The sequence below is a fragment of the Megalops cyprinoides genome, chromosome 22, assembly GCF_013368585.1.
Source record: "Megalops cyprinoides isolate fMegCyp1 chromosome 22, fMegCyp1.pri, whole genome shotgun sequence".
Lineage (NCBI taxonomy): Eukaryota > Metazoa > Chordata > Actinopteri > Elopiformes > Megalopidae > Megalops > Megalops cyprinoides.
The window spans coordinates 7,732,667-7,759,800 of NC_050604.1; the positions used below are offsets into that span (position 1 = coordinate 7,732,667).

Here is a 27,134-nt window from a genome sequence, read left to right on the forward strand (position 1 = left end):
ACAAAGTCAAACCTGAAAAAGCTATTTGTTTTGAGGCAAATTATTAGCAAAGCAGCACCTGTGTCCCAGAGGGGAAGATATTGACTTGCCACCACTTGGCAGCAGGTTTTTGGGAAAAATGTTGAGGTGAGGAGTATGAACATACTGTGTTTTGTCTTACTGAAACCTGGCAGTCCCAAAGTACATCCCAATGTGCATCAAAGTACAAACTTTAAAGATATAATTTTTCAGCATAACAGCCATTTTCGATGTAAGCTTAGGGGAGTAGCAAAGACGCATTTTGTCAAATGGACATATGATGACATGAAAAAGTTCAAATTTAAAACATTTCAGAACAATGTAAATAACACATTTTGACATAAGTGTAAAAGATAAGTGTATGGTTGAAATTGTATGCTTCTAATACCAATTATTTGATTTACTCATCCCCAGATTTTCATATTTTCACTTTCAAAAACACATTTCTTTGTGTATTGACAATTTCATCTACAGTTTTGGTTTATATTTCTAATTTTAAATGTATCATTGTGCTAAGAGTATACAATGGAAAGACATGCTACTCTCCTTTTGTGCCTTACATAAAATGTGGATGGACATCCCCCAAGCACCCTTTGTAGGGAGAACATTTAAACTATCAGAAACTTTCATAAATACGTGACATTTATTTTAAACAATATTATACTAGTACTACCACTCAGTGACTTTCTACTATAAAGAGTTATCAGTGCTAGGAGGGCAGTTATCTGTTATCTATGTGACCAAATTAACCAGCCTTGGCTTGACTGTGTATTTTCTGATTTTGTGACATGGGTCTGGTTGACAAGAATAGTGTCTCCTCCCTGAATGCACACACACACACGCACACGCACACGCACACGCACACGCACACGCACACGCACACGCACACACACACACACACACACACACACACACACACACACACACACACACACACACACACCTTCTGCCAATCTACTGTTTCTCAATCTAATTACCACCAGTTAATTGAAAACATAAATTCAAGGACATGAGAGACGTTGGAAACAATAATAAAAAAAAAAAAAAAACGTAAACAAACACAGCGTCTTGCTGCACGGACAAAAACCTTTTTGAATGCTGCGATAAGCAGCAAAACAGGGCTCAGTGGCTCGTCTCAAACGTGCGCTCTGCAGTGTGCTCCGAGTTCAAAGGGAAGACGAGCGCTGAATCTGTTGCAGGAATTGCGTTAAATTTAGAAATGGGACAGACATTGTTTCGTGCGAAAGGCAGAAGTTTCATTTTGAGCACATAACTCGGCCCCCAGGGACACGGCCCTGGCAGATATTGACTGCAATCCACTGTGCAGTCAAATTTCCTGACACATATCATACGCATCCAACACAAAGGCATTAGGCCACATATAAATAGCTGCTGGTAAACCCTTATTGAATTAAGGTCCTTTGAGGCTCTTTGTCTGACATTTAAATGTAATCTGATAATAATTTATGTCCTTAATTGTTGGCGGGCACTCCTCCATCACTCGTTTGTAAAACACTTTGATGTCTCCTGGACTGAGCAGTGACATCAGAGAACCAGTTACAGTGGAGAGCCTTTTCAATGAGAATAATGCTGTTTGCACGCCTTTGATGTATTCTTGGAATTGTGAACTGTCCATTTAAAGAACAGGCTTATAGTCACACAACTGCCTGTTTAATTGCAGGATAAGGATCAGGTCATAATAATACTGAACATGGATCGTGAAATATCTCACTGATTTGAGACTGAGGCGGTAAACACATTGTTTTGGGATTATAGTGTGAGAACTATGCTGCCCCAAAATGAAACGCACACACACACACACACACACACCATGAAACAGACTATGAGTGTCGTTTGATCAGCTCGTTGGTTTTAGGTGGTGATGAGAGACCAGGGGTTTCATGGTCCTCCAAAAAGGTGGCGCTGTAATATGCTGTCAGTCACAGATTTTCATAGTCACTATGGAGAGCAACCCTGATTGGTTCAGATAAATCAGTGAGTGATAGCACATGGTAACTGCACCCATAACAGGTTTCATGCATACTCATACAGATATCTATATATAACACTTTATATCCCATTCCTTTATATGTTATTGAAACATTATAATATTTACTGCCCTGCCTGTCCTAAAGTAGACAGCACTCAACCCCTACAAATGGTTTTACCACAGCCACTGCAAAACAAATCAGTCCATGATTTACATTGTTAATTGATGTTCGATGCATGATTGTAAATCATTTTTAAGAAATCTGCAGTATTCGCTTTAGTGCTGACCACTGCAAAGTAATATGTGTTAATGTTTTATTGATGCTTAATTAAAGGAACCGCAACACATTTTAACAAAATCAGCATTTCATCTTACCACTATTATTATTCGTGTGTCAGTAGGTGCTTGAAAATGATCTCTTTAAAGTTCTCTGGAATGCATCAAGAAATTACTGTTTTGAAACCCAGGTGATGTGTTTCCTTGGAAATTCAAGGCGCAGATCATTTTGATGCTCGTCAGGAGGCTGCTTTATAAATGGTTGGTTTGTCTAAGCAAACACTTACCCTGTGTTTCATTTTTTCAAAGAAGCGTTGTTTGGACACACCCTGCAATGAAATGCCCCTAACCTCTACTATTTTCACCTCATGAAGTACCGTAATGTGATTACAGCTCTACCTGCATGCTTACACAGTCATGCCCATTGCCAGTGATATCCTGAGGAGACAGCTTTGCCACTTGCGTATGTGACACAGACACTGAGACGATTTACGTGAATCATATGAAATCACTTTTATTTCGCAATGTGCAGCGATTCCATTCGGGACGGTACAGTCCAAAAAAAATCCCTGGCCGGATGTCATGCAGTGCGGAGCTCCAGTAACAGGCGGAGTACAGACACAGAGGACAAACACAGAAGTATCTTAACAACCTCGCTGCTGCTGCTGCTGCTAGCCATGCATGCGTACACAATCAAAAAAAAAAATCTAGAGAGGAAAAGATCTAGACAGAAATAGAGAGAAAGAGAGAGGGAAGGAGACCAACAGAGAGCGAAAACATATCGCAATACAAAATAACGCACCAGATTTACAGACCTCTTGAATACAAGCACCAAAAGACAAACAGAAACACTTACAGACAGAGAGAGCACACCATTTGAGAACCTGTGTTCTTCCCAACACATAAGAAAAACAAGTAAAAACAGTGCAGAGGAACATTAGACTGTTACATTCAGGTCACACCAAAGTGATTTAATTCTATTACAAGCTTTTGTCAGAGTATACTGTTAGAGTTAGAGCAAAGGTTTGGAGTGGTAGGATTTTAGACCGAGTTCTAACCTGCAGTGAACATGAATATAAATATGAATGAATATGAAGTGACTTACCATGCTATCTGCTCTGGGGAAATGTGTATGCCTGGGAGAATTCATTAATTCCGTGAATTAAGGTTGACACATGTGCACTTCAGTGCAGAAGTCCAAGTCAAAGGCAGAATCATTGGTATTTTTTTTTGGGGGGGGGGGGGGGGGGGGGGGGGGGGGGGGCACTCTGTCTCACAATTATTCAGTGGCGCTCTGCATGATCGTTGGAACAGGGAGGTGGGGAAGCCCCATTCCCCAGTGTTCACACTGTTTGCTTGGCTCCAATGATATAACTAGTCTTTTACAGTCATTCAGGTGCATTCAAGCTCAAAATGAATGCAAATGAGAATGTACGATGAGATTAATGCGCAAACAACATACCTGAGAGAATACTTTGCGTGTAATAATGAAAAACATGAATGGAAGAACAAAACGAATCTGTGGCTGAAAGATACACAAACACTGAAAGGAACGACACCACTCTTTGGTTTTAATAAAATGTGGGTATTTTTCAATTGGCATGTTCTCCAATGATAAAGGACATTCAATTTGAAAAAAGACAAAGAAAATGACAAAAAATTGACCAGTGAATTGTGGTTCATAAGGAACATGATGTATGTTCTGTTCATATGAACCACTGAACTTGTGCTGCTTATAATGGTCAAAACCTTTTGGCCAAACAAATACAAAATTCTGCAGGTGTTATAATCAACTGCTTCGAAGAATTTAATTACCATCTATGCACTGGCATGGCTCTGATGAAATGAGTGCGCTGGAGTTTGTGTCTTTGTTTTCAGTTAGAAATTTTCCACGTAAGTTGCTTTATACGCAATATGTAAGCAAAAATCTCTTCATCTGTAAGAAATACACATATAATTGCAAACACATGTGTTGTTCTTACTCAAATGGGTGGGATGATGGGTAACAAGGGGGATATTTTGAAACGAGGTCACAAAAATAAACTAAGTCAATTTGGAATGTCCTGCTGTCAACATGCCACAATGTGTCACGCTTGTTGGGCAAGAACACATTGATGGAATGCAAATATTTTGTCTGCCTCCCTGTTTCAATTTGAATGTATCCCATCATTAAATGAGGTGCAACTCAGTGGGAATGTTATAGGTTGAGAGATGAGCCTTTTGGGTTCAAGAACAGACAAAACTTTGCCATATGTGTGCCATGGAGAACTCATGGGCAACTTCAGCAGGGACATTCACACTGGAGGAACGCTTAGCAAAAACTTGCTAAGCAAACTTGCTTGCGTTGCCTGAAATATCAGATTGCGCTCCACTGAATTTGTGACCTGCATACAAACAGACGTTTCAGAACGTTATAACCTGAAATTTTTCTTCGGTGCCTAGTGTCTGTCACTTTTGTTGGTTTTAATTCAAATTTGATGTCAAACATAAAAGACGCAGTCACCAGCAGGACGCCCAGCCTTGGCTCGGATAAAAATAGGAATCCGAATGAGGAAGGGGTAAATTTGTGCTGTCATGTATCTGCCGTCTCCCTGCCCTCCATGTCGTGTTTTCATAACCATGCCTGTGTTGTGCGTTCCTTTGGAGTTTGATGTAGTTTTCAGATGATTTCTTTATGCTATTTGTTTTGATCCATTTACATAATCCACCCAAATTTTCAAAGCGCCTTGACAATGTAGAACAAGTCAAAAATGACGGAAATCTCCAAAGGCCCATTTCCTGGAAACAGCGGCATCATTCTAACGAGAAAACAAATGTCTGAATCGGTATGTGCAGTATCTGCATTGTAGTAAGTAACACAAAAGTCAGTGTGATGCTTCACAATTACAGAGCTTTGCCTTCTCATAGTGACATCCAACATATTACTGAGTTTATTTACAGAAGGTCAGAGTACAAATACTGGGCAATAAATCTAGCGATGATAATCAAAGTACAAAAAAGCAGAACAGAACCTTATGATGGCTTTTGGTGGTACTGTGTTTTTATTTCTCTCAGATCTATCATATCTTGATCCGCTCCTATCATGGAGGGAATTCAATTCAATCTGTTTTCTGTTCAAGGACCTGAACATTCTACAAGGACACAACACCACTAACTGCATCTCTGCGGGTGTCATCTGTTTTATCTGTAGTTTTACCCTTCGCAAGTACAGTTCTGATGAAACAGACAGCATCACTACCTTACTTTAGACAATTTTTTATTGCACTAACTCGTGATAAAAAGCATTTCTATCCACTGCACTCTGGTTCAATTAAGCCTGGCCAAACATCCAGGAAAAAATGTGTAAAATACCCACAATCCCACTCTCATCACCCAAGTATCATATCATTTCTCTGGATCCTAGGAAGACAGCACTGTATAAGAACACCAACTTTTTTTTTCACAGAACGAGCTGAACGTAGAACAATGAAGATTGTCTGTTATTGCCGATTTGGGATAGCATCCCCTTTTAAATAATCTACCAATCAGGACAACCTCAAAAATATTAATATTGCACCATTGTCACTGTCTGTTTATATTAAGTGTGCACAAAGCATAATTTTGGTGAGAAAAACAATTATGACCACAACACAATTCTATATTTACATTTGTGAACATGGAAAATGGTTATGAAGCAAGATTCAGTCTAACCCTGATACACCTTATTGTTTAGTCTGGGTAATGCAAATGTGTTGCATTTTCCGGTTTATTTTTTACACAGCATTTTTTCCACAATTTTTTGGTCAATTTCGGCAACCACTGAACTGAATACTTCTGGGTTAGAGATGAAAAAGGTAAGGCTTACTTAAGTTTGGAACTCAAAGTTAAGCACATTTGGATTAGACTGAATCTGGGCTGCAGTCGTGTAGATCATAAGATTTTGTATTAGCTTGATAGCAGTTAAACAACTTAATCTCCTGATATCATTGCTGAACATATTTGATGATGAAACATGAAAAGGTATGTTCAGCACTCACTATTCATAATTTGTGAGCACTGAGTCTGTTATCAAATCAACACGTGACTGACATTTTCAATGTGTTGGATGTATGCAGATGAAATGTTACATTTATTAAATCACACTGTGAGGCATTGATGAGATGACAATTTTTAAAGACAGAATTATTGCCTAAATTTTTTATGTAATTTACCACAAAATAAATAAAAAAATCAAAATTGTACATATATTCACAAAGTATTTAATCACTGGCATGCTTGGAAAAACATTTAAATGTGTAGGTATGCCTTCTTCCAATTTACAACATTGTGGTTAAAGGTTTGTTACATTAATGCCTGTGAAATGAATGGGGATATTGATCATGAGTACCAATTAATTCACATAGAGGGAGGTTAGTTACATACATATGTATATATTTATATATATACCTATATATAAATATTATAAACAGCAAAAACTCATTCAGTAACATGATATGATTCCGATATTTCCTTCAAAGGTAAAAGTATGGCTTATACTCTTAGAGTTATTTGTAAATATTTGTATTATTGATATATATTGTATTTTTTTTTCATTACTGTTACGATTTTAAACCAGAGGCTATTTACAAATAGAACAGGTGGAACATGGTTAATTTCGGTCTATGTTCTAAGTCTCTGGGGAGGGAGGAATGGAATGAGTGGTTGAACCTAAACGTGAACGTTCTAACATCGCTGCGCGCGGTTACTTTTTGAACATGTCTTGGAGTGGACCGGGTAGGTACTTCATGACCGTGTCCATTATGCTCTCCTCCTCTTCCTCCTCGTCCCCACAGCCGGCGGGCACCGCCTTCTTTGGGCGCGTGAGGCTGCCCTCAGAGGCCTGCTCCATGGCCGCCTGGGCCTCTGCCTCGGCCTCTTCCCGCTTCTTTATGCCGTACTGGAGCAAGGAGAGAAAGGGGAAAAAAAAAAAGACGGTTGGCCATTTTCGGGCAAACCCTGACTGTGGGAGCATCTTGCAAAGGTGTTAGTACAGTATTCTGCATTAATTATACATTAATCAATTCAGTTTTTGTTTTTCTCTGCTTGCCTTCAGACAACTTAGCATCTCTAGAAACTGTTTTTTTGGAGTTTTTGTCTTTACAGAAAGTCTCTGGTATGGGAAAAGTGATATATGATATCAAAGCAAATCTGATACATGATATCAAAGGTGTTTTTAAGCATTTTTGGTATCAGGGTGTTTGTGTTCCTAAACCAGAGCATTTTTCATTGTTTTTAATATTACCTGTGCAACAACACTACCACAGCAACACTATTTGTTCTCTCTTGTTAATGTATGCTTGTTCCTCTTTTTCGTGTCTTATTATATGTGTTTGACTCTGTACTATGTGAAGCGTCCTATGAGAACGCCTGCTATCCTGGTGTCAGTAAGCAGTAACTATGTGCAGTACTGCGACGCTAACCGTTCTCAGGGAGCTGCCCCATTGCCAGGCAATGAAAGGCTGACAGCGGAGCGAAGCTCGGCGTGGCACAAACAGCAGCATGCAGACATGCGTCTCAGGCCCCGTTTTTTCTGCTCGTTATTACACGCGAGCTGCCCTCCCTTTCAATTTAACTGTGACCTCTGTCCATTATGTGCGCCGATTTATCTCTGTTTCCATGACAACTTTAACAACTGCATTTGCTCCAAGACCAATTATGGGGAGATTTCTAGATGAATATTTAAACGGTGCATTTGATGATACATTATGATGAGCAACCATTTCCTCCACACCTTCCTTTGTTTTTTTTTTATAACAAGTAAACAGCTTTGTGTAGTATGCAATGGTTTCAGTATAAAACCTATGGTTGAAAGATTAGGTGTGTGGTGGGTAGCTTCCTGAGGAAATCCTGTCTTTCCGCATCTACATTTGTAGTAGACACAGTGCCTGCTTTATACCATCTGCTATATAGCTGGCGGCCTGTTTGAAGATGTTGTAGCTGCGTGTTTATAAGCGTTTCAGGAGGAAAGTACAGAAAGGGATTTCAAGGGCAGAAACAATTGTGTCTCTAATAACCGTTAGGTAGGTGTAGGAGTGCTTATAACAAGGTTATGTTTTGTATTTTTAAATCCTGCCTGTGGACTTAATCATCTCTTTAATCTAGTTTGAATCTACACAGGTTGTTCATCCCTTTGCAACAAACAGGGCGGTAAGGGTAAACAAATATGTAGCTGATTTTTTCGTTTTTTTTTTTTTTTTGAGGCTGTACTTCAAAAACATATTTTACTGTTATACTACATGCACAGGGGAGGAGGGTAGTAATGATGGGCTAAACCCCCACCACTAGGGGGCAATTGACAAAGGAGTGGGGAGTGAGTGGGACAGAACACATAAAAAGAAGACAGGCTAAACAGGGAGCTGCTGGGATGCTTTTAAATGCACCTAAATGAGTCCAATTATTAGTCTTTACCTTTAATCTAATCATTCAGTACTACTCGTCAAGATGGTGAAACTACCAAATTGTCAGTATGAACAGCTTAAACACCAAAACTGAAAAGAAAAATGCTTGCTTTCTGTCTGATCTGATGTAATTCACCTGATCCATTCATGTAAACGGATGTGATCTTGATTCTTTATGGCAAGCACCTTAATAATAACTGACTATACAGTTATGTGTTTTTTTTTAGCTATCCACATGATTTCCTCTAAGCATTTGTATTCACAAACATTACTTCATTACTTTCCTGGGGTCTTAAAGTTAATCATGTTCCAAAGCCTACAGTATATTTGTTTGTAATGTTTCAGTGTAATGTAATTAATGTACAATATAAACTATTTGAGACGAACCTCACTTGGTAATCACACATGATCACTAATACAAAATATCACTGTGCTCACAGCTCATATGGTGACATATATGTGTTGATTTTTTTAATATCTTATTAAGCATAAGTCTTATTTTAGATTTTGTAATGCAAAAAGCAAAGTTGAATTTGGTCACACTGGCATTATTACCATGATTCAATGTTTTAAAATACAAATTTCTAAGGCTAAATTTCAGGCTAGATTTGACTACTTTAAAAGGGTCTCTTGATTTTTTGTGTTTTTACACATTAGTATTTAGCTCTATTAGCTCTATATAAGATTGAGTTTTGCTCATTTTTATTTGATTAAAAATGTCTCCAATATCTGAAATCTTGAATTGCAGTTTTTATTGTTTATTTATTAGCAGTTATTCGTAAACATGACTGTTACTGTGATACATTTATTGTTGGAGTGATACAGTGATTCATCTGCTTGTTTGTAGACTGTAGGCTAGTTCATTTCAGTCTGATTCAATTTCAGTGCCATTGAAGGAACACTGAAGGGGAGATTTGAGGAGAAGCTCAGTCGTCAGTTCCCCTCAGTTTCCGCACTCACACTGTCTCCAGAGCACGCCGTCACCCTGTGATCCAGAGCTGGAGCCCCGAGGACTCTAGCCATGTACCAATCACAGCTAAGAGCAAGTCTCTCAAAGTTTCCCCCAGTCACTCAGTCTCTCTCCACAGCAACGCTCTCAAAGTCACCCCCCCCCCTTCCCCCGCCCCCCCCATCACTCACTCTCTCACCAGAACAACTCGTAAAGTCCCCCCAAGTCTCTCTCTCTATTCTCTGTGGGCTGTGAATGGATTGGGAAACATTGTGCCTTGTCTCGGCTTGTCTTCAGGCAGACATCCTGTGTACTGGTGCTGTCATCCTCCAAAATAGAACTTTAACCAGAGGTTTATTATAACTCACTTTTAGAGCATATCTTCTGTTCTCTACACTGCTGCGTGTGTTGAGCTGTGCCTTACACATCTATATCTAGAACTGTTATACAAATTTAATACAAATCTGCATAAATCATCTAAAAATATCTACTGCAGCTGCCTCTCTCTAAATTTATTTACGTAATGTAGCGTTCGTGTGGCCTTCATAGGAAGTGTTATGGTTTACTATATGATGAAATAATGCATATTTTGGTTGCAATTGGAGGAAGCAGTCTTAGAAACGAGAATGTACAATGAGGTGCTGACCAACCCACTAGCTTGTGCACTTGGCTCCCTCAGCACTGTAGAGCAGTGTCAACATGTTGCCACTAGAGGGCGAAAGGGGATGGTGAGAGCAGTTAGCCTGCCATTTTACCTTATCCCTGATGCCCTGTCGCATCGTTTCTCTCTCCGCCTCCATCTTTGCGTACTTGGCCTTCCTCTCCTCCTCCTGTTGCCGGAGAGCTTCTTGCCTTTCTTCCTCCTTCTCCTTTTCAGCTTCGGGGTCCTTGTCCTCCTCCCCTCCCAGCATCTTCCCCATGTCTTTGGTGGCCCCTTTCAGGAGACAGGGATAGGTAGCAGTTAGGAAAAGAACGGACACATGTCCCACAGCATAACAAACACGGGGAGAAACAAGTGAATTTAACGTGATTTATTGCAGCCTGCTCTACCAAGAGTAGAGTTGACGAGGCTTTTGATATGTTATTTGTATCCTTTCAAATGGGACATCAAATACAGACCAAACAGGGTATCAAACATAGACCAACTGGGACATCAAATATAGACCAAATGGGATATTAAATATAGACCAAACAGGACATCAAATATAGACCACCTGGGACATCAAATATAGACCAAATGGGATATTAAATATAGACCAAACAGGACATCAAATATAGACCAACTGGTACGAAAAAGTACGATCTTCGTTTCATGTGGATACACTTGGAACTGAAAGAAGTAGGGTATTAAAACATATATAATTTGAAGGTTTTTCAATCCAAATGGGTTCTAACCACCATAACGTAGTGTTATATATGTAGTATGTATGTAGTATTATTCAACTAAGAATACATACGCAGTATCCTATGCCTATGCCTATCTTATGTATATACATAATATTCTACCCACAGAGTATGTACTTATTTCTCTCTTCCCTTTACTCATCATGTTAAGCTTGCTGACAAAATCAATACAATCAATAAAAGAAAAGAATGCCAGGGATATTATATTATGTGGTCTTATCATATATGGGTTATAATCATACATAAAGGGGAACTTGGGTTTTTGAATGTGGAAGCATCAGACAAAGATTAAAGACAATCTATCAAACAGAAGAGGTGCCCAGTCTGTGACACACACGCGCTGAGGGAGATAAGCAGACCGGCACTTTGGCCGACTCGATCAGATGCTTACGGGGCGATGTCTTTCAAAAATCACAGGAATATTTGAACAAAACTGCACTTCACGGAATATTGATTTATGTTCCTGGCAAGAAATCTGGCACCCCCGTCGGAATGAAAAGATGTCAAAGAGAATGGGAGGTATTAATCAGGTTTGGCTGCCGTGTGGGGAAAGAATGGATAAAGGCAGCTGGCGGAAATCAAACATGAGCAGTCTGTTTGAGAGAGGGTCAGTGAGAGCTGATTAACCATAAACTAAAAAATCCTTATCTTAGGCCCACAAAATGAGGCCTTCAAACTCCTGCATCTAATGCAATTTTCATGCAGTTGCATGTAGATGCTATCTGAAAGTGCACAGTAGACTTTCCTTTTGCAGCTGATAAATGAATCAGTAAGCCATCTGTTGGTGAAGATGCCACGGTCAGCCGCCCCTGTTCAGTGCTTACTTGTACAGGCCTGCACTTTAACTCATGTTCATTGTGCAATAGCTGTTCTTATATACCTCATTCATTCCATACTTATTGCATGTATGTGTCCTGCACTACTCTTGTTTGATATTTGTTGTCTCAAAGTCTGATTCTGATTCTACCCATAGCAGGAAGAAGTATGGCACAGAAAGCTGGATTAGCAAAGTGAGGGCTGTGAGTTCTAAAACCCAAGTCAAACCGTGGTGCTGGAATTTATTTGCTAACAGTAAGCCTCAGTGGTTTGAGTGGATTTCAGCCTCTGCTGCACGAGCAGCTCTTGGACAGAAATGCCTGGCAGTGCGAGCAGATAATGAAAGAGCTTCTTGCGGCTGGCATGCTAGGGCGGAATTCTCCTCCAGAGCACGTGTCCCACGAGTGGATAAAGCTCTCTCAATTAGAGGAGGCAAAAGTGTGCTGAGAAGAGCCAGCAAGCCATGTGCTGTCTGACCAAAGATTGTTGGGGAGAGATTAAAGACACAAGAATGCGGAGAAGCGTCTCTGGATGAAATTAAAAGAACCGCTGCAAATACTCATAGTTTTAAAGAAGGCTATTCTGGGTGTGGAAGCTTGTTAGATGCTAACTTTCAGAAGGGAATATGTTGTGCTAGCGGGGTGGCCTTAATAGCTTATGGACATGATGCACATTGGTGGGGGGAGTTTATTGGGGGGGGGGGGGTATTTTGTTAGGGGACTGCTTCAAAGCCAGGATCTCGGTGTGCTTTTTACAGCTGGAGGCACACCGCTACCCCTCGTACCTCAGCTAAGAGTCCCAGCTTGGACCTCATTGTCTCTCCCCTGCAGCCACCCTTTGATGGGAATTGGATTTTTATAATGAGGGCAGGTCCTGCTCGATGAATCTGGAACCCGGTCATCCATCATAGGCCATCGGAAGGCCCTCTAGTGACCCCGCCCCCCCTCACCCTTCCCGCCCTCTGCTGCTGACCAACCCGTGTGCTCTGTGCCCACAAGCCAGACGGTCGGCCTCTCCAGGGTGGCCATGCTTAAAGCACATCCCTATGGTTCCCGCCATGAATTAATGAGTCACCTCCGGCACCTGGGGTCGCTCGTCACACTTTGTGTCACGCTCACCAACCCCTACTGACTTTCAGATGAAGGGGGGAGGGTATAATGGCCACGAAGGGCCGTTTCAGCCCACCTCGGCCCCTCGTTTGGGACCCCTGTGATTTTGAGAATCTGTCACCGGGCCAAGTCTGGCCTTGAAGGGTCCCAGCGCTTCTGACAATGTAAATTAAACACTTACGAGTCCCGGCAAGCCGAATGCATTAATAACTTGCTGTGGAGAAATGGCTTGTGATGTCCGTGTGAAATTCACTTTGAACTCATTTCCACCTGTGCCCTCTGGGTCTCTCTTGGGCTGAAATAGCTTCTATGGTTCAGTGTTATTAATCCCTTTCACTTCAATCATACCCAGACCACCCCCGAGGCTCCTCACTGAAACTAAAGAGATTGCCCCTTGGATGCAATCGAATCCGCCAAGGTGACTTAAGTAAAAATGCTATTCAATCAAAAAATAAATAAATAACCTTTACAGATGAATCCACCAGCATGTTGCGATAAAGTGACTCAGGATGCAGCCAAGAGCAGCAAGCCAGTTTAGCGTCTTTGACTGAATCCACAGGATTGTCTGTCTCCATACATTGCCTGTTTAAGATCTGGGGCCAGTCCTCCACGGTGAGGTGGTTTGCATGGGCTAATTAATACAGATGGATTTGGCAGCAGCTTGACCCACTGATCAAACAAGGAGTCCTCGTCCACGTCCGATGCCGGGGTAATGCAACGGTCACACTTACCACAAACTGAGGGGCTGTTTGCCCTCCCCGTCCCTCCCAAATACAAACAGTCATTTCATTTTTCAAACAGGATAATTAAGGACTGCATGGAGCACAAAGCCATCAATTCCAGCGACAACATCAGCAACACTGTGCCAATTCATTGAGTGAAAATGTATTTTTTTTATTCTACAGTGTCAGTTGTCGCTCTCGTGCCAAGTCTGGTGGCTGGCAGCCGTAACTCTTTGTTTTGTTTTTTTTTTTGATTTTTGTTTTTCAATCACACATATTGAGGGACCCCAGAATGACTGACTTGGGCAAAAACAATACATTCAGCTAATTAAAGTCAAACCTACTGGAGTGCAAAGCTAATTATGAGAAACAATTCAGTCAATTAATACGCTTAGAGCAAGCTCAAAGTGTATCTTCCGTGAATCAGCATATGGCATACACGTTCTCACAGGATGGAGATTACACAGCATTACAGATGCTGGTTGGAGGATCCAGTGTACCAGTGGAGGTTAGAAACCATTTAAGATCATTACAAACTGGCTGATTATGATAAATCAATTAATATATGTGTATGTCATACTTTAGTATATGGGCTATTTAAATAGTTCAAGCTAAAAATATGTACAGAGCGACGGAGAGAGAGAGAGGGAGAGAGCATCCAGATGATTGACAGTTCAAATGCTTCCTTGAAAAAAATTATGTTGAGAAATTCAGAACAAGAAAGTAAGCATGAAGCAGACGAATTAATGATTCCGTTATGTGAATTGATTCAGGAGTTTACCTTGAGGAGTGACGATCAACATCAAACGAAGCCGGTAGAAGCAAGTGACAGTGTGTGTGTGTGTGTGTGTGCATGTGTGTGTGGGTGCATGTGTGTGTGTGTGTGTGTGTGTGTGTGTGTGGGGGGGGGGGGTGACACATTGCTATGGTTACAGAACATCACTACCTACTTCATACAGCATAAAAGCAACTACTGACTGATCTCAGACTGGGTGGTTCCATGTGCGTGTGCTCATAAGGCTCATAAGAAGTCTGGATGTTTGGATCCTGTGGTGGTACCGCATGGGCAAACCTCTGCAAGCCACTTGCCAAACCAACCTTGACGTGCATACCAAAGTGCAGGGAATGACCCAGATAGCAGTTCCTGACTGGTGGCATTAAAGAACGCGATGATCGCAATCCGTTTCCTTCGGAGGCTCGGCCGTCTGAGCATGTGCAGATCCATGGGGAAGAGGATGGGGGGGGGGGGGGGGGTGAGGAGGCAGAATGACAATGGAGTGGATAAATGGATTTTCACATTCTATCAGCTCCTTCTGCTCAGAGTTAGTCTATGCCCTGGAGGTGAATTAACTAGGTTCATAATGACCAAGGGGGAGATTTAATGAAATTTGTTCTCACACATCACGAGTTTGGAGGTCACTGATAATAAAGAAAACTATTGTTGGAGAATTGCTGGAAATGTAATGTGTGCTTATGCTTGCTACATTGGGTGTAAGCGTGTGCTGTACATAGCTCACTCAACTCAATAAAAAAATGTGTGTGTGTGTGTGTGAGTGTGAGAGAGAGAGAGAGAGAGAGTGTGTCTAAGTACCCCTGCCGAGCCCCAGGTGATGCAGCAATGTGACGCAGTGATGCATGCTGGGACATGCCGTCCTGCTCCCTCCCTCCGCATGTTCCCACTCCACACTGACTCAGCTGTCAGGTTCACACTCTGCAAGGCCAAGCATGCCCTGGCATGCTACTCAATATCACACCCAGCTCCCAGCCAGAGAGTCCAGGAAACACTCATCAACCTTAACCTTACTCCTAGCTCATAAACCTTACTCCAACCGCTATACCTAAGCCCTAACTCAAGGCTCTCAACTTTACCCATAAACCTAACCCCAACTGTTTAACCCATAAACCTATAACCTAAAGTATTCCACGTCCCCAAAATGGCCAAGGAAAATTTCCAAATGACAATAGTTTACAGAAGACGTTAGCTTGTAGATATCTAATAACCAGAAATCCAAAACATTTATATGCTATGTAAAAATCTTGGCATATACACATTGTTTTACAGTAAAGCACTACTCGGCCCAGCTCTGAAGTTTATACAAAAATTATTCACAGGATCCGCCCGCAAGTGTTGGGCATCCCCATAGCAAAACTCTTGAGGGGATTTTTGCTAACATCCTCTCTTAGGAAGAGGTAGTTCTTCTCACTGATAGTATGTGACAGGAGTATTATATACTATATGTAAAACTACAACATTTAAATGCAACTGTGGGAGCATGTGGCCACAGAGAGAAAAAGAGTTTTACACAGAGGGAGTGGCTGTGTAAATCTGCCCAGGAAAAGGTGAGAGAGCTGAGGCGGAGGGTACATCATTCCTGCTTTTTATCGTCTATTCTCAGGGAAGCAAGCCTCCAACCTTCTTTTATGACCTGCAATAGCGCAGAGATGAGACAGCAAGGAGGGTGAATACATCAGCCTTGTGTTCCATGGGTGAAGGTCAATGTATGGAGCAATCTCCACCAGCTCAAAGACTTCTGTCCACTGGCAAAAAGAGAGTGAGGCTTCACGAGCCCCAAAGTGGGAGCTGTCATATATCGCTGATGACTCACAGATGTACGAATGAAACTGTTTCGGTGTGGAGAGCATTTGAGTCTTTGATTGGTCTGCACAAGATGATTCACAGCACATGGTAGCTGTCCGTTTTACCCTGTCCACGTTCACCCCACAGTTGTAGGACTGATGTATTCTGAGATGGGAAGCAAAGAGAGATCTTTCTGGCATACTGACAGTGTCCCACTGCAGAATCAAATACTGTATTGTCAGTTACATATTTCTTTAATGAACATTATTTAAACAAAGGAATCATGTTTCTTTCAAATCCATGTTTCTGTGAAAATTTAAACCTGGACTGAAAATGAGATTCTGTTTGTTTTTCTGATGTGATTGTTCTCAATCAATTTCACATTGTCATTGAATTTATCATTCATAATTATGTTGCAATGCCATGTTACTGTCACAACCTATATTAATATTGACCACAGAGTCACCTGTTTATCGTCAGGTTAGCATGCTTTGCATTTCAAGCAATGGTTTATGACTGCGTGATTGATTGACAATCTCTGCTGTAAATCAGAATTGGCCGTGGCTGGACATGGGGGTCACCACAGTTAGCGTCAAATTAAATTGATGAAATGACACTGTATAGATGATAACAGTGCTTGGGCTTACATCTTCTGTAAGTGCAACATGCTTTGTTTTTAATTACTAAACTAATTTTGAGAAGCACCAGCCACTAGCCATTTAGACACCAGACACCTCAGTGGACCGGGAGTGTTGCAGGACCTTGGACAGCTTCAGTTGCACTAACAGGTGGGAACACCTGAGCCAGGTTGTAATCAAGTGAGGTGTGGCTTGTCACCTTTGTCAGGCCTGTGTGATGGTACTTCCTACATTTTGCTGAAAAGAAACTTGGACACGGAGAGTATGTTTCTTCTATGGTGATTGGATGCTTCTGTTCTGTCGATGATGACTATTTAGTACTGCTTTATGTGGGTTTGTATTCAACCTGATCCATAAGCGGGGAAAAATTAATGGTCATCGTTCAAATTCACCCTCCAGTTCTTGTGGTCTTGTTCTGTTGGTTCTTGACAGGGTGACCCCTGAAGCCCTGCCATACAAATGGTACATTTTTTCCACATTGAGTTTGGTGTTTGTTGCAATTAATTGGAAATGATGGCATTGGAAATATAACAGACCACAAAGCTTGTACAACTAGTATACCTTAGAAGTAAGGACAAAGTGCACAGAGATGGAAAATAACATGCATGTGTACAGCAAAACAGCTCTGTTCTAAAACACTGAGGGTACAAATTCATCTGATAAACTTTCTTCTACTCTTGATCCAGTATTATCTAAGTGAAACAGGGCATGTTTTAAAAAATAGTATTGAGCCTTCTAAAACTCAGGGTTGGAAAATACTATTTGTGAAGACAAAAGCAATTTTCCTTTTAGGGTTAGAAGAAATCACTGAGAAACATGCAGATTTCCACTATATGACCTGACACTCTTGATAAACATTTGATCAAGAGGCGACCTTGCATGAAGTTTTCCTGTCATCCTCTAGGGGGCGATCGACCGAGTGAAAGGGGAATGGGTGTGAAAAACGCAATCTTGGCGCAGCTCAGCGTTGCTGAACTGTCCTATCTGTTACACCAGCTTTGCAATGTAATCAGTTCCAGGCTATGGTCCAATTAGACATAGGCTGTCACTCCCTCTAGCTAGCTTTCGGTGGAGCATTTCAAGACGGGCAAAGTGGTACAAGCAAACGACTGACACCCTGTAACCTCCGGATCCATGCTGGCTAACTTCATTCTGTCCTCAGTAAGTTTCAAACATTGGCCACCTTCACGCTACAAGAGATTCATCTGCTAAACAGATAAACAATGGAATGTTATCATGCATATTTAAAGACCCTTATTACCACAGTTTGAGATAAAGCTGCAGTTCAAGGATCTTTACAATAACATTTTCTGGCAGAATAGAGACTTTCAGTTTGGACAGCAGTGAGGTACAGTACCTTGCAGGATTCCTTTGTTTGTCTGACCTGCAACCTGCCCGGCAGTTTCAACACACTTGGATAATGGGAATGATTCCTTTTGACTCACAACCCGAATAAATAAGAATAGAACTTCTGCAAAATGTTCACTTCCAGAATGAACCAGGAGCCCTCTGAAGAGTACCTGTCTTTTCTGACTCACAGGTGGATACTGAAGTCTTTTTATGAGCTGTCAATGATGGTATAAATATATTCAACAAAATACATATCTCAGTCGTGGCTATTTACGTTTGGTTTATGCTGAATGGCCGGGTACGGTTCCACTTCAAATAAAAGAAGGCCGCCTCTGGTTACACAAAAATTCACAGCACGGCAGGAGCCTGGTCAGGCCTGCAAGTGACAGAAAGTAATCTCTTTTCACTTGCAAAGCATGCAGCTGCAAAGGCCTCTGACGCCGATTCAATTAGCCCACTCATTGTGCTGTAGCTGCATATCAACACCCACTCTGAGACATACGTTTATCAAAAAATAACTTACAAGTTAACGCTGTCATTCTGTGAATTAGACAGGGTCTTATGAATAATGTTATTACATTAAAGAGGATTTTTAGCAGCACAGGCATGTTTACAATGCTTACATGATCTTTGCAACCTGATAACAGCTGTTGGATGATAAATGATCTCTCTCTTTGTGTGTGTGTGCGTGTGTGTGTGTGTGTGTGTGTGTGTGTGTGTGTGTGTGCGTGTGTATGCGCGCGCAAATAAGCAGTGCTGCTACATTTATACACTTGTAGAATTGTTGACACAGACTAGCGTCTGCAGTGTATGCTTTGTCAAGGTCAAACAGTATCTTGAATACATTTTATTTAACTTTGGAAAAACTGTGTAGGATTTCATAACAATCAGTAGCATTTACCTTCTAAAACTCAGCACTCTGCACAATAGCAAAACAAAGAATCTGCTATCCTGTTCATGCCTCTGAGTCATACTAACTAAATTTATGAATTGATATTGTGCTGTGCTTTCCCTTTTTAAACCTCTCCAGGTATTACTCTGTAATTCTGTCAGAATGAATCCAGTCTTCTTAGTTTAGCTCATCCTCTCTTTGGACTGGTAGCTTAGCCCGAGACTGTGTTTAACTTCTTGCCATGAAGGTTTCAGACAGAATGATTCACCATCCTCTCAGATGCCTTTCACTTCAAAAGCATTTGGGATGTGCTTAGCTACCGCATTAGCCTGCAGCCGCAATCACTGCTAACCACACGTTCCTCCACGCGCACCAGGCGGCTCAAGTGGTGGCTGACGTCATTATTTGAAAGCCAGAACACCTCATGGCTACCATTACTTTTGAGCACGTCCTAAATTATTTGTTCGAATCGCAAACTAAAATGCGTGATGCAAATGTCTGCCACGGCGATGTCGCGCTGCAGAGTTTTTGTCACGCCAGCCTGCTGTTATCAGACATCATGGAATTGCGTCAAACAAGCGTTTTGTGCGGGTATTCTATTTTTGGGCTGTCGCACCCCCTTGCGTGAAACCTTTGATCTGAAACATTTACACACAACTTGTACCATGTCTGTCGAGCCCGAACAGACCGTTTTTTAATCTCTTTGATGGTTATGCGTTCTGAATGTCTTGCATTTAAGAGACGAGGTTGCACAACTTTTCAGGTCTAAAGTCATATCTGTGTGCGATATATTGAAAGGAAGCCAACACTGCATTCATCAACATAGCTGATGTTTTGAAAATAACTAAAATTTCATAAATGTTTAAGACTGGCATTGTTTCTAAAAGAATATTAAATGTAACTGACTAAATGTCTGGAACAGCTATTTGTAACTTTATAATATTAAGGGTTTTGTGCACCACACAACTTGAATATGGTAAAACTTGCACAACAGAAAGTGCATAATTTCAATTGAAGGCTTGCCTGTGCTCACTTCTATTAAGTAAATAAGTGTTACTCACAAGGATGGCTCTTTGGCTTAGCTATACTAACTAGAGACAAAGCCTGTTAAAAATGCATGACCCAGACACAAGCAATCAGAAGCATATTGATCCAGTATAAAGTCTATTCTCTCTTTGGTCTTTCATTAAACTATCATACCATATCTGCACACTTTCAGAAAACTGATAACATTAAAGAGCAGACTTCTTAAAGTTTTGGGTGCAAATGGGCGCTGTGCAAATGGACTCTTTTATTACCCATATTTCTGATCAAGACAACAGCACAGCAAAGTACAGGGTACACATGGTTTTCAGGAGATGCATGTAAAGGAACAAAGGTGGGCTTTAGAGAGAGTCTGCTCTTTTTCTCCCATCAATTATTTGCGCCACCTGCAGCCCTGGTCCTCTTTTTCGACGAACCCTTGTTTTAATACAGCAAACTTGCTTGATTTTCTGCCAGGCGGCGCTTGTTGCGAGTTCTTTGAAGAGCTGCTTCAGGAGATGCACAGACGCAGGGGTCACACCGCGGTATCATAACAGCTGCTGATGCTGGGCTTTGGCAAGGGGGGGAGGGGAGTTCCTGCTCTAAAAATCTCAAATTCCCCCAAGTGAGGAAAGAGAGAGAGTTGGCTCAAGCGGAGAGGAGAACAGGCTGTCCCAGCTTGCTGTGCTGACTCATTCCAGGGGAACAAGTGTCTGCACTGACCTTTATTTCAAACGAAGGCCAGACAGTACACCTGCAGTTGGCGGATACTCCATAAAACTTAGCTCTCCTCTTTTGCTCTTTCTGTCTATGTACATATGTGTTTATACACAGTAACTCTATATGATTATTTCTTTTTTTAAATTTTATGTAACCAATCACCAATGTCAATTAATCAGTTTACTAAACCTAGGGTGTCTAACTGTTATGTGGTTTTATTTAGGTGATAAGCTTTTCTCATAGCCCAGAGTGCACCACACACACACAAAAATTGATGCACAAAATTCCCATGACAAATTGAGTATTGAGCCCCCATGATAAAAATGACATGAACAAAGTCCCATAAGTCTCAGCTGTAAGCCAGTTTTATTTGATTTACATTCCACAGTTTATGTGCTTAACTGACGCCTTCATCCATGGAAACTAGTATAGCTCCCATGCTACATATCAGCAGTCATTGCCTTTGTCCAAAGCTACTTGCACGCATTACATTTCACACACTGCTACTTGACAAGCATTTAGTTACAGTGCTTTGCCTAAGCAGTAGCAACAAGCCGTAGCCTCCCCTAAGAGCCATGTGTCATGGCTGAAAATGTGTCTGGTAATGACTGCACCCTAAACTGAGATAAGGCAGAGAAATCAAAAGCAGCGGGCATTTCACCCTTCCGATTGACACATAGTCGGCTTCTTTCATCACATTAGGGACACAATCCCTGCTGGATAAGAAGCAATGCTCCGAACACACTCAGTTAATTGCACACCAGATGTGTGTAAGCCTGGTTGCCATACAGCTGGTAAATGAGACTCCTACAGCAGTAGCCGAACCAGGATTTGAACCTGTAACCTTCTGGTCATCTCCCTAACGAATACCGGAGGTGCACAGCACCTAAGGGCATGAACACCCTGCTGCTGTCCATGCCAGCACTGTGACTCAGAGGCCACTGTCATTACCTGAGTCCAATGCATGTCAAACCTCCCAGCTGAAATGAAATCTATTGATGCGGATGGTAGAACACATGCGCGACGTCCGTCTCCATATGGTCAGTGAGGAGATGAGACATTCCTACAGAGAGGAGGCTTGCATCCACAGTCCAGGTTCCTCCCCACTGTCCCTGTCTATATGAGATTCCTACAGAGAGGAGGCTTGCGTCCACAGTCGAGGTTCCTCCCCACTGTCCCTGTCTATATGAGATTCCTACAGAGAGGAGGCTTGCGTCCACAGTCGAGGTTCCTCCCCACTGTCCCTGTCTATATGAGATTCCTACAGAGAGGAGGCTTGCGTCCACAGTCCAGGTTCCTCCCCACTGTCCCTGTCTATATGAGATTCCTACAGAGAGGAGGCTTGCGTCCACAGTCCAGGTTCCTCCCCACTGTCCCTGTCTATATGAGATTCCTACAGAGAGGAGGCTTGCATCCACAGTGGAGTTTCCCCTCCACAATGTCCCTGTCTATGGGAGATTCCTACAGAGAGGAGGCTTGCATCCACAGTCCACGTTCCTCCCCACTGTCCCTGTCTACATGAATGGCTACTCTAATGCAACTGACAGGGGCCACCCGTTTGGAAAATTAACCTTTTAGCCTTTTAGCTGCTCGCTACAGCGATCCATTACTATAGTCCTCAGGGTGGGGTTCTGGGCAGGGGGGTTGGTGGGGGGGGGGGGGGGGGGGGGTGAAATGAGCAGCTCTCTGTAAATGGGTCTGTTTGGGTCTGTGGCCGAGGCTTGAGCCAAAAAGACGTTCGGCGAGCTCCAGCCAAACCGGTCAGCCTCTTCTCTGCTCGCTTCCCCGGACAGCGGCACCGATGATGTCATCCAGTAAAGATGCGTCTTTTTTTTCTCCCGTTGATAGTGTTCTCTCTCAGCGCTTTCCCATCGATCGAAGCCATTTACAGAGTAGCTGCCCTGATCCTGTGTCACCACTTTATTTCTGGTTGAGCCTATTTTCACCCCAAACTCCTATGGTGAGGTTTGTGGGCTCCTGTTGGATGCTAAGGCACAAATTGCTAGGCTCACAATCTCGCTGGGGACAAGGACAAGGAACACTTGATGTAGGGACACGTTTTACACTGCGGTGCTTGTTTTACTGTTAGCCTCCATCCTTAGATCCGATTGGCAATTCGAGTCACATGGCCTTTTGATCTGTTCCTGTTCTCTCCCCTACATTACCCTGGTGGTTTTTGCTCTTTGCCAAGATGTACTTTGTTACTGATTTTTCATTGCACCTGATTCCCATGTATTGGCCTCAATACAAACTTCACAGAGATATGATGATCAAAAAGGATTTCCCTTTTTGAGAGGGCAACCATAGAGGGAAACGCAATTTTGTTTAAGAGAGCTCATTTTCTGTATACATTCAATAATTGAAATCCTTTTTATATAATATGTCGGGAATATATTTAAATATTTACATATACATTCTTTAAGGTGTATGTACACAGTAAATTATTAATGCTTACAATGGATGCATTACTAAAACGTATGAAGTCAGCCGCAAAACAGTCACATTCAGCGCGAATCCTAACTCGGGTCACCACACGCACGCAAGCTTGTCTCCGAACGCGGTCCCCAAACGAGACGGTGATAAATTCGCACCGGAGGCTCTAAAGCTAAAACGAGATGAGGAGCGGGGAGGGTCGGCGCTTGGAGAAGCGCTTAACCGTTTAAACGACAGACCCCGGTGCCGCTTGCCGGTAGTCGGTGACGGGCCCGCTTTGCACCAAGCGCAAGGTGAACTGGGGCGATGCGTGCGGCGAGCGATGGTCCCTGCTGGTTTCGCAGATTGCCCTTCACATCTCCCTGACTTCACACCCATCACGAGGCTGCAGTGCACAAAGGTTTTTTTTTCTTTAAAGTGCCGTCTCCGTTCCTCTAATATTTCTACCCCGTTGTCCCTTTTCTGTTCATTCTCAAAATACCGTTTGATTTTTTTTGCCTTTTTATTATTTTACGCATTGCGTCCTTAGTAATTTCCGCTGGATCTTTTTTAATATAAAAGTCTAACAACCTGAAACGCATCGTTTTGATCTGTATTTTAGATGATTAGATGGTAGCAATTTCTTCTCATTATACGCACTGTTTATTACACTCAAAGTTCTGACTCACTCTGTCTCTTGAAGGGGCGGGCTAAATACACTTTAAATTTCGTTTTAATATGAACTGCAGTACAGAAATTTTTTGGTGTCGTGCAGCGCTGTAGGTCTGTATAATGTTTGGCTTTTCATGAGGGAATAAACAACTCACTAAACGCTGAAATTATCCCATATGATCTGCCGACGGGCATGATTCATATTCTCGCTGAAATCCATACGATATTTCAGATCTGGCCCATAAAATATTCATGGCGCCTGTTTAGTAATTCAGAGGCATTGCCTTCTTCGAATCCGACTTCCTAAGGAACGCTGTCCTCGCCCTTTTCGAGCTAACTGGGGCATAACTTGATCATATTTTCACGTCAAACCGCAGCAACGCGCAGGTAAAGATTTTACCCAGATCGGGTCACTTTACCACATATCCGCCTTATTTAAATGAACAATATACTCGGATACTTTCTCGTCCATACTGTACAGAGTGATATAGATTTCCTGGAATCCGTGCTATTTTCTGAGAATACTTGGTAACAAATCAAAGATGACACGGCATGGGTGCCGCAGATAACGCATCGCCGTTGTTTGCGAGGACAAAGCCTGCCGTTGTCGTCCCAGCTCGCGCTGTAATGATTGTCTTATTTTCCCCGATGCAGCCACATATCTTGACAGCTCGTTCCAGAGATAACCGCCACATCGATCATCGACACAAAGCGTGTGGACAGGAGAGTCAACGGGGTTCGTTTGCGTCTCGGCGCCGCTGGGAATGTTGATCAGCCCCGGCCCCCGAAGACCTGCGCATTGAGCGCGGTCAAAGTAGCGATACACATGAAAGAGACCGCTCGTCGTATGAGTGATGGGGGCTGCGCCGCGGCCGCCCTTTGAAAAATGTGACCTTTCGGCTGGGATGCAGTCATGCGCGCTTTCCAAAATCACTTTCACATCTAAAAACCGGGGTCATCATAGAGCCATCGCCTCAAGAGGGAAAAAAGTTTTATTCGTCAAAACTTTATTCATCTGTCTTTCTACACTTCCAGCTCATGCTAAATGTTTTCCTTGGCTTCATTTTCAAAATGTTCCATAATATCTCATTGATAGATTTCAAAATATTTCGATCTAAATCAGAGTTGCAGTTACATACACACGCATACTGTCCTTTACCCTTTCTCCATGAGCATACCTATAAGTGCTGTTGACAGTTGACATCAAGTGTTAGGCTGAGAAAGGTTTGCATGCGTCTGAGCTGATGCAAGTCACAACAAACACCGCAGTGCATGAGGTAAAAACCTGCACTGCTATTACGATGTCACCATTATATGTTAAATGTGCAACCGTGAGATGTTTTGGAGCTGTATATGCAGTTCTCATCCCTGAGCATACGGTGGCGCTGTAATTTTCCGACTTCTCCCGTGAAATGATGCTCACTGTTTAAGCAAATAGTGACGTTCTGGACAGGACAGTAAATCGTAAGAATGTTGCAGTTCCTCCCAACCCACGGCAGCATATTTCTCAATTTCGTTGTGTTACGCTGCCACGTGAACAATTACCACTCCCATCGTATGACTCGAGCAGATTGCCACACTCCGCTCGTGGTTAATAAGGACAATGACGACTGAAATGCACCAGAGAAGCTCACTCAAAACCCCACAAAACAGGAAGAGCCACGTTTAAAATCGCAGCAGCTAAAATGTATATTTATTGTTTAGAATTATGCCTACCTGTTTATTGTTCACTACATCATGAAGCTTTGCGCTATGCTGTTGACTTATTCTCATAGACTGGGAAATTGCATCCCCATAAATAAATGACCTGACCTTTTATTCCCAGCAGAGCTGTGCTTTCAGAAAGTATGATTTGGGGAAAATCTGGCATTAATAACCCAATGGGGGTCATCAATTTACCCAGCGGCATTCCCTTCTGTAATTCTCTCATTCCTCAGCATGCAGCTCCATAAAACCACATGAGAAAACGAAAATGACGCTCTGGCACACCCTCCTCTCTGTTAGAAGCCTCCATTATTTGCTTTGGAGAATAGAAAAAGGGAAATCATTCTTTAGTCTGCCCTTAAAAGGACAGAGGAAGGATGAAACCTGACTGCTCTGGTCTATTTCACGACTGGAAAATAAATTGGAAAGATGCCACAGCTGCGTCAAGGTGGAAGCGAGGCGGCCATTTGCATGCTGAGGGCAGGAACGTCCACCCCCGGGGTCACTGGACACTTTGGTGTCCACGCTTGGGCGTCCAAGTTTAGGGTGAGGCGTCCTTGGGGTCCACGTTCGCCCGCATCCCAAACTGCTAAAGAGAGAGGACCCGGGGCACCGTGACTGAGGCACCTGAGCCTACCCGACACATGTCAGCTCGGTGGTGCGTGGGGCCGCACGGTGAGTCCGGGCACACGGTCAATCCGAATGGAGAAGCAGCCAAACGCAAATGTGGCGTTCAAGTGGCGAACCGCGGCTCAGCCTGCTCCAGAATCTCTGTGGGTGGGGAATGGACTGTCCAGATACTGAACTTGTGCATTGAAAAAAGGGACCCCTTCAATAACGCACCTAATTTAGATTTTAATATGTATTTTAATATGTATTCATGTGGACCATTGTTCTTGCCTGTTTCTTGTGCCAATTTTCATAATAATAGTATGGGTAACGAGTTAGAATTTTTCAATAAATGACTTTCTCTACGTACAGCACAAATCATTGTGTGGTCCTTGTTTATATGAATCTTTTGTCTAGTGCACCAAATTGCTCATTGGTAGCACCACGTATTGCTCTCAGACTAAAGCCCTGGGATCCATCACTTGAAATCTCAAATGGACATGCAATGCTGATATAACTCATGATGTATCTGCCTTGTCCATAACAGAAATCTTTGATTACTGGCTCTCACATATATGCAGGGCCGTTTGCTGGAGTACATCCCACCCTTAGAGCCAATGAGCTTCCAGTGGGTCCTGTGAGTGACAGGGCTTTACACCAAGCAGGGCTGAGAACAAAGCAGCGGGATTCTACTTTTTAACAGAACACACTGCAGGGGTGTGGAAAGCGTTTGCTTTTCCATATGTCTGGTTAAACTGCCCTACCCCATGCATGTGAGATAGCCCACTGCAGTATAACTGTGTGGGACAAGGATTCGGCTTGGTCTTTCTTCATTT

General features: G+C 42.4%; 1 protein-coding gene across 2 annotated transcripts in view; it reads right to left on the reverse strand.

The window, feature by feature from the left end:
• Positions 1–6,213: 6,213 nt before the first annotated feature.
• Positions 6,214–27,134, reverse strand: part of LOC118769787 (complexin-1-like) — a 33,382-nt gene continuing 12,461 nt past the window's right edge. For both annotated transcript variants that reach the window (XM_036517106.1, XM_036517105.1), the window contains exons 3-4: positions 10,405–10,583; positions 6,214–7,199 (exon numbers count right to left, since the gene is read on the reverse strand). In XM_036517106.1, the coding sequence (XP_036372999.1) occupies positions 7,005–7,199; positions 10,405–10,583 (374 nt within the window). In that variant the 3' untranslated portion in view covers positions 6,214–7,004. The remainder of the gene's footprint in view (positions 7,200–10,404; positions 10,584–27,134) is intronic.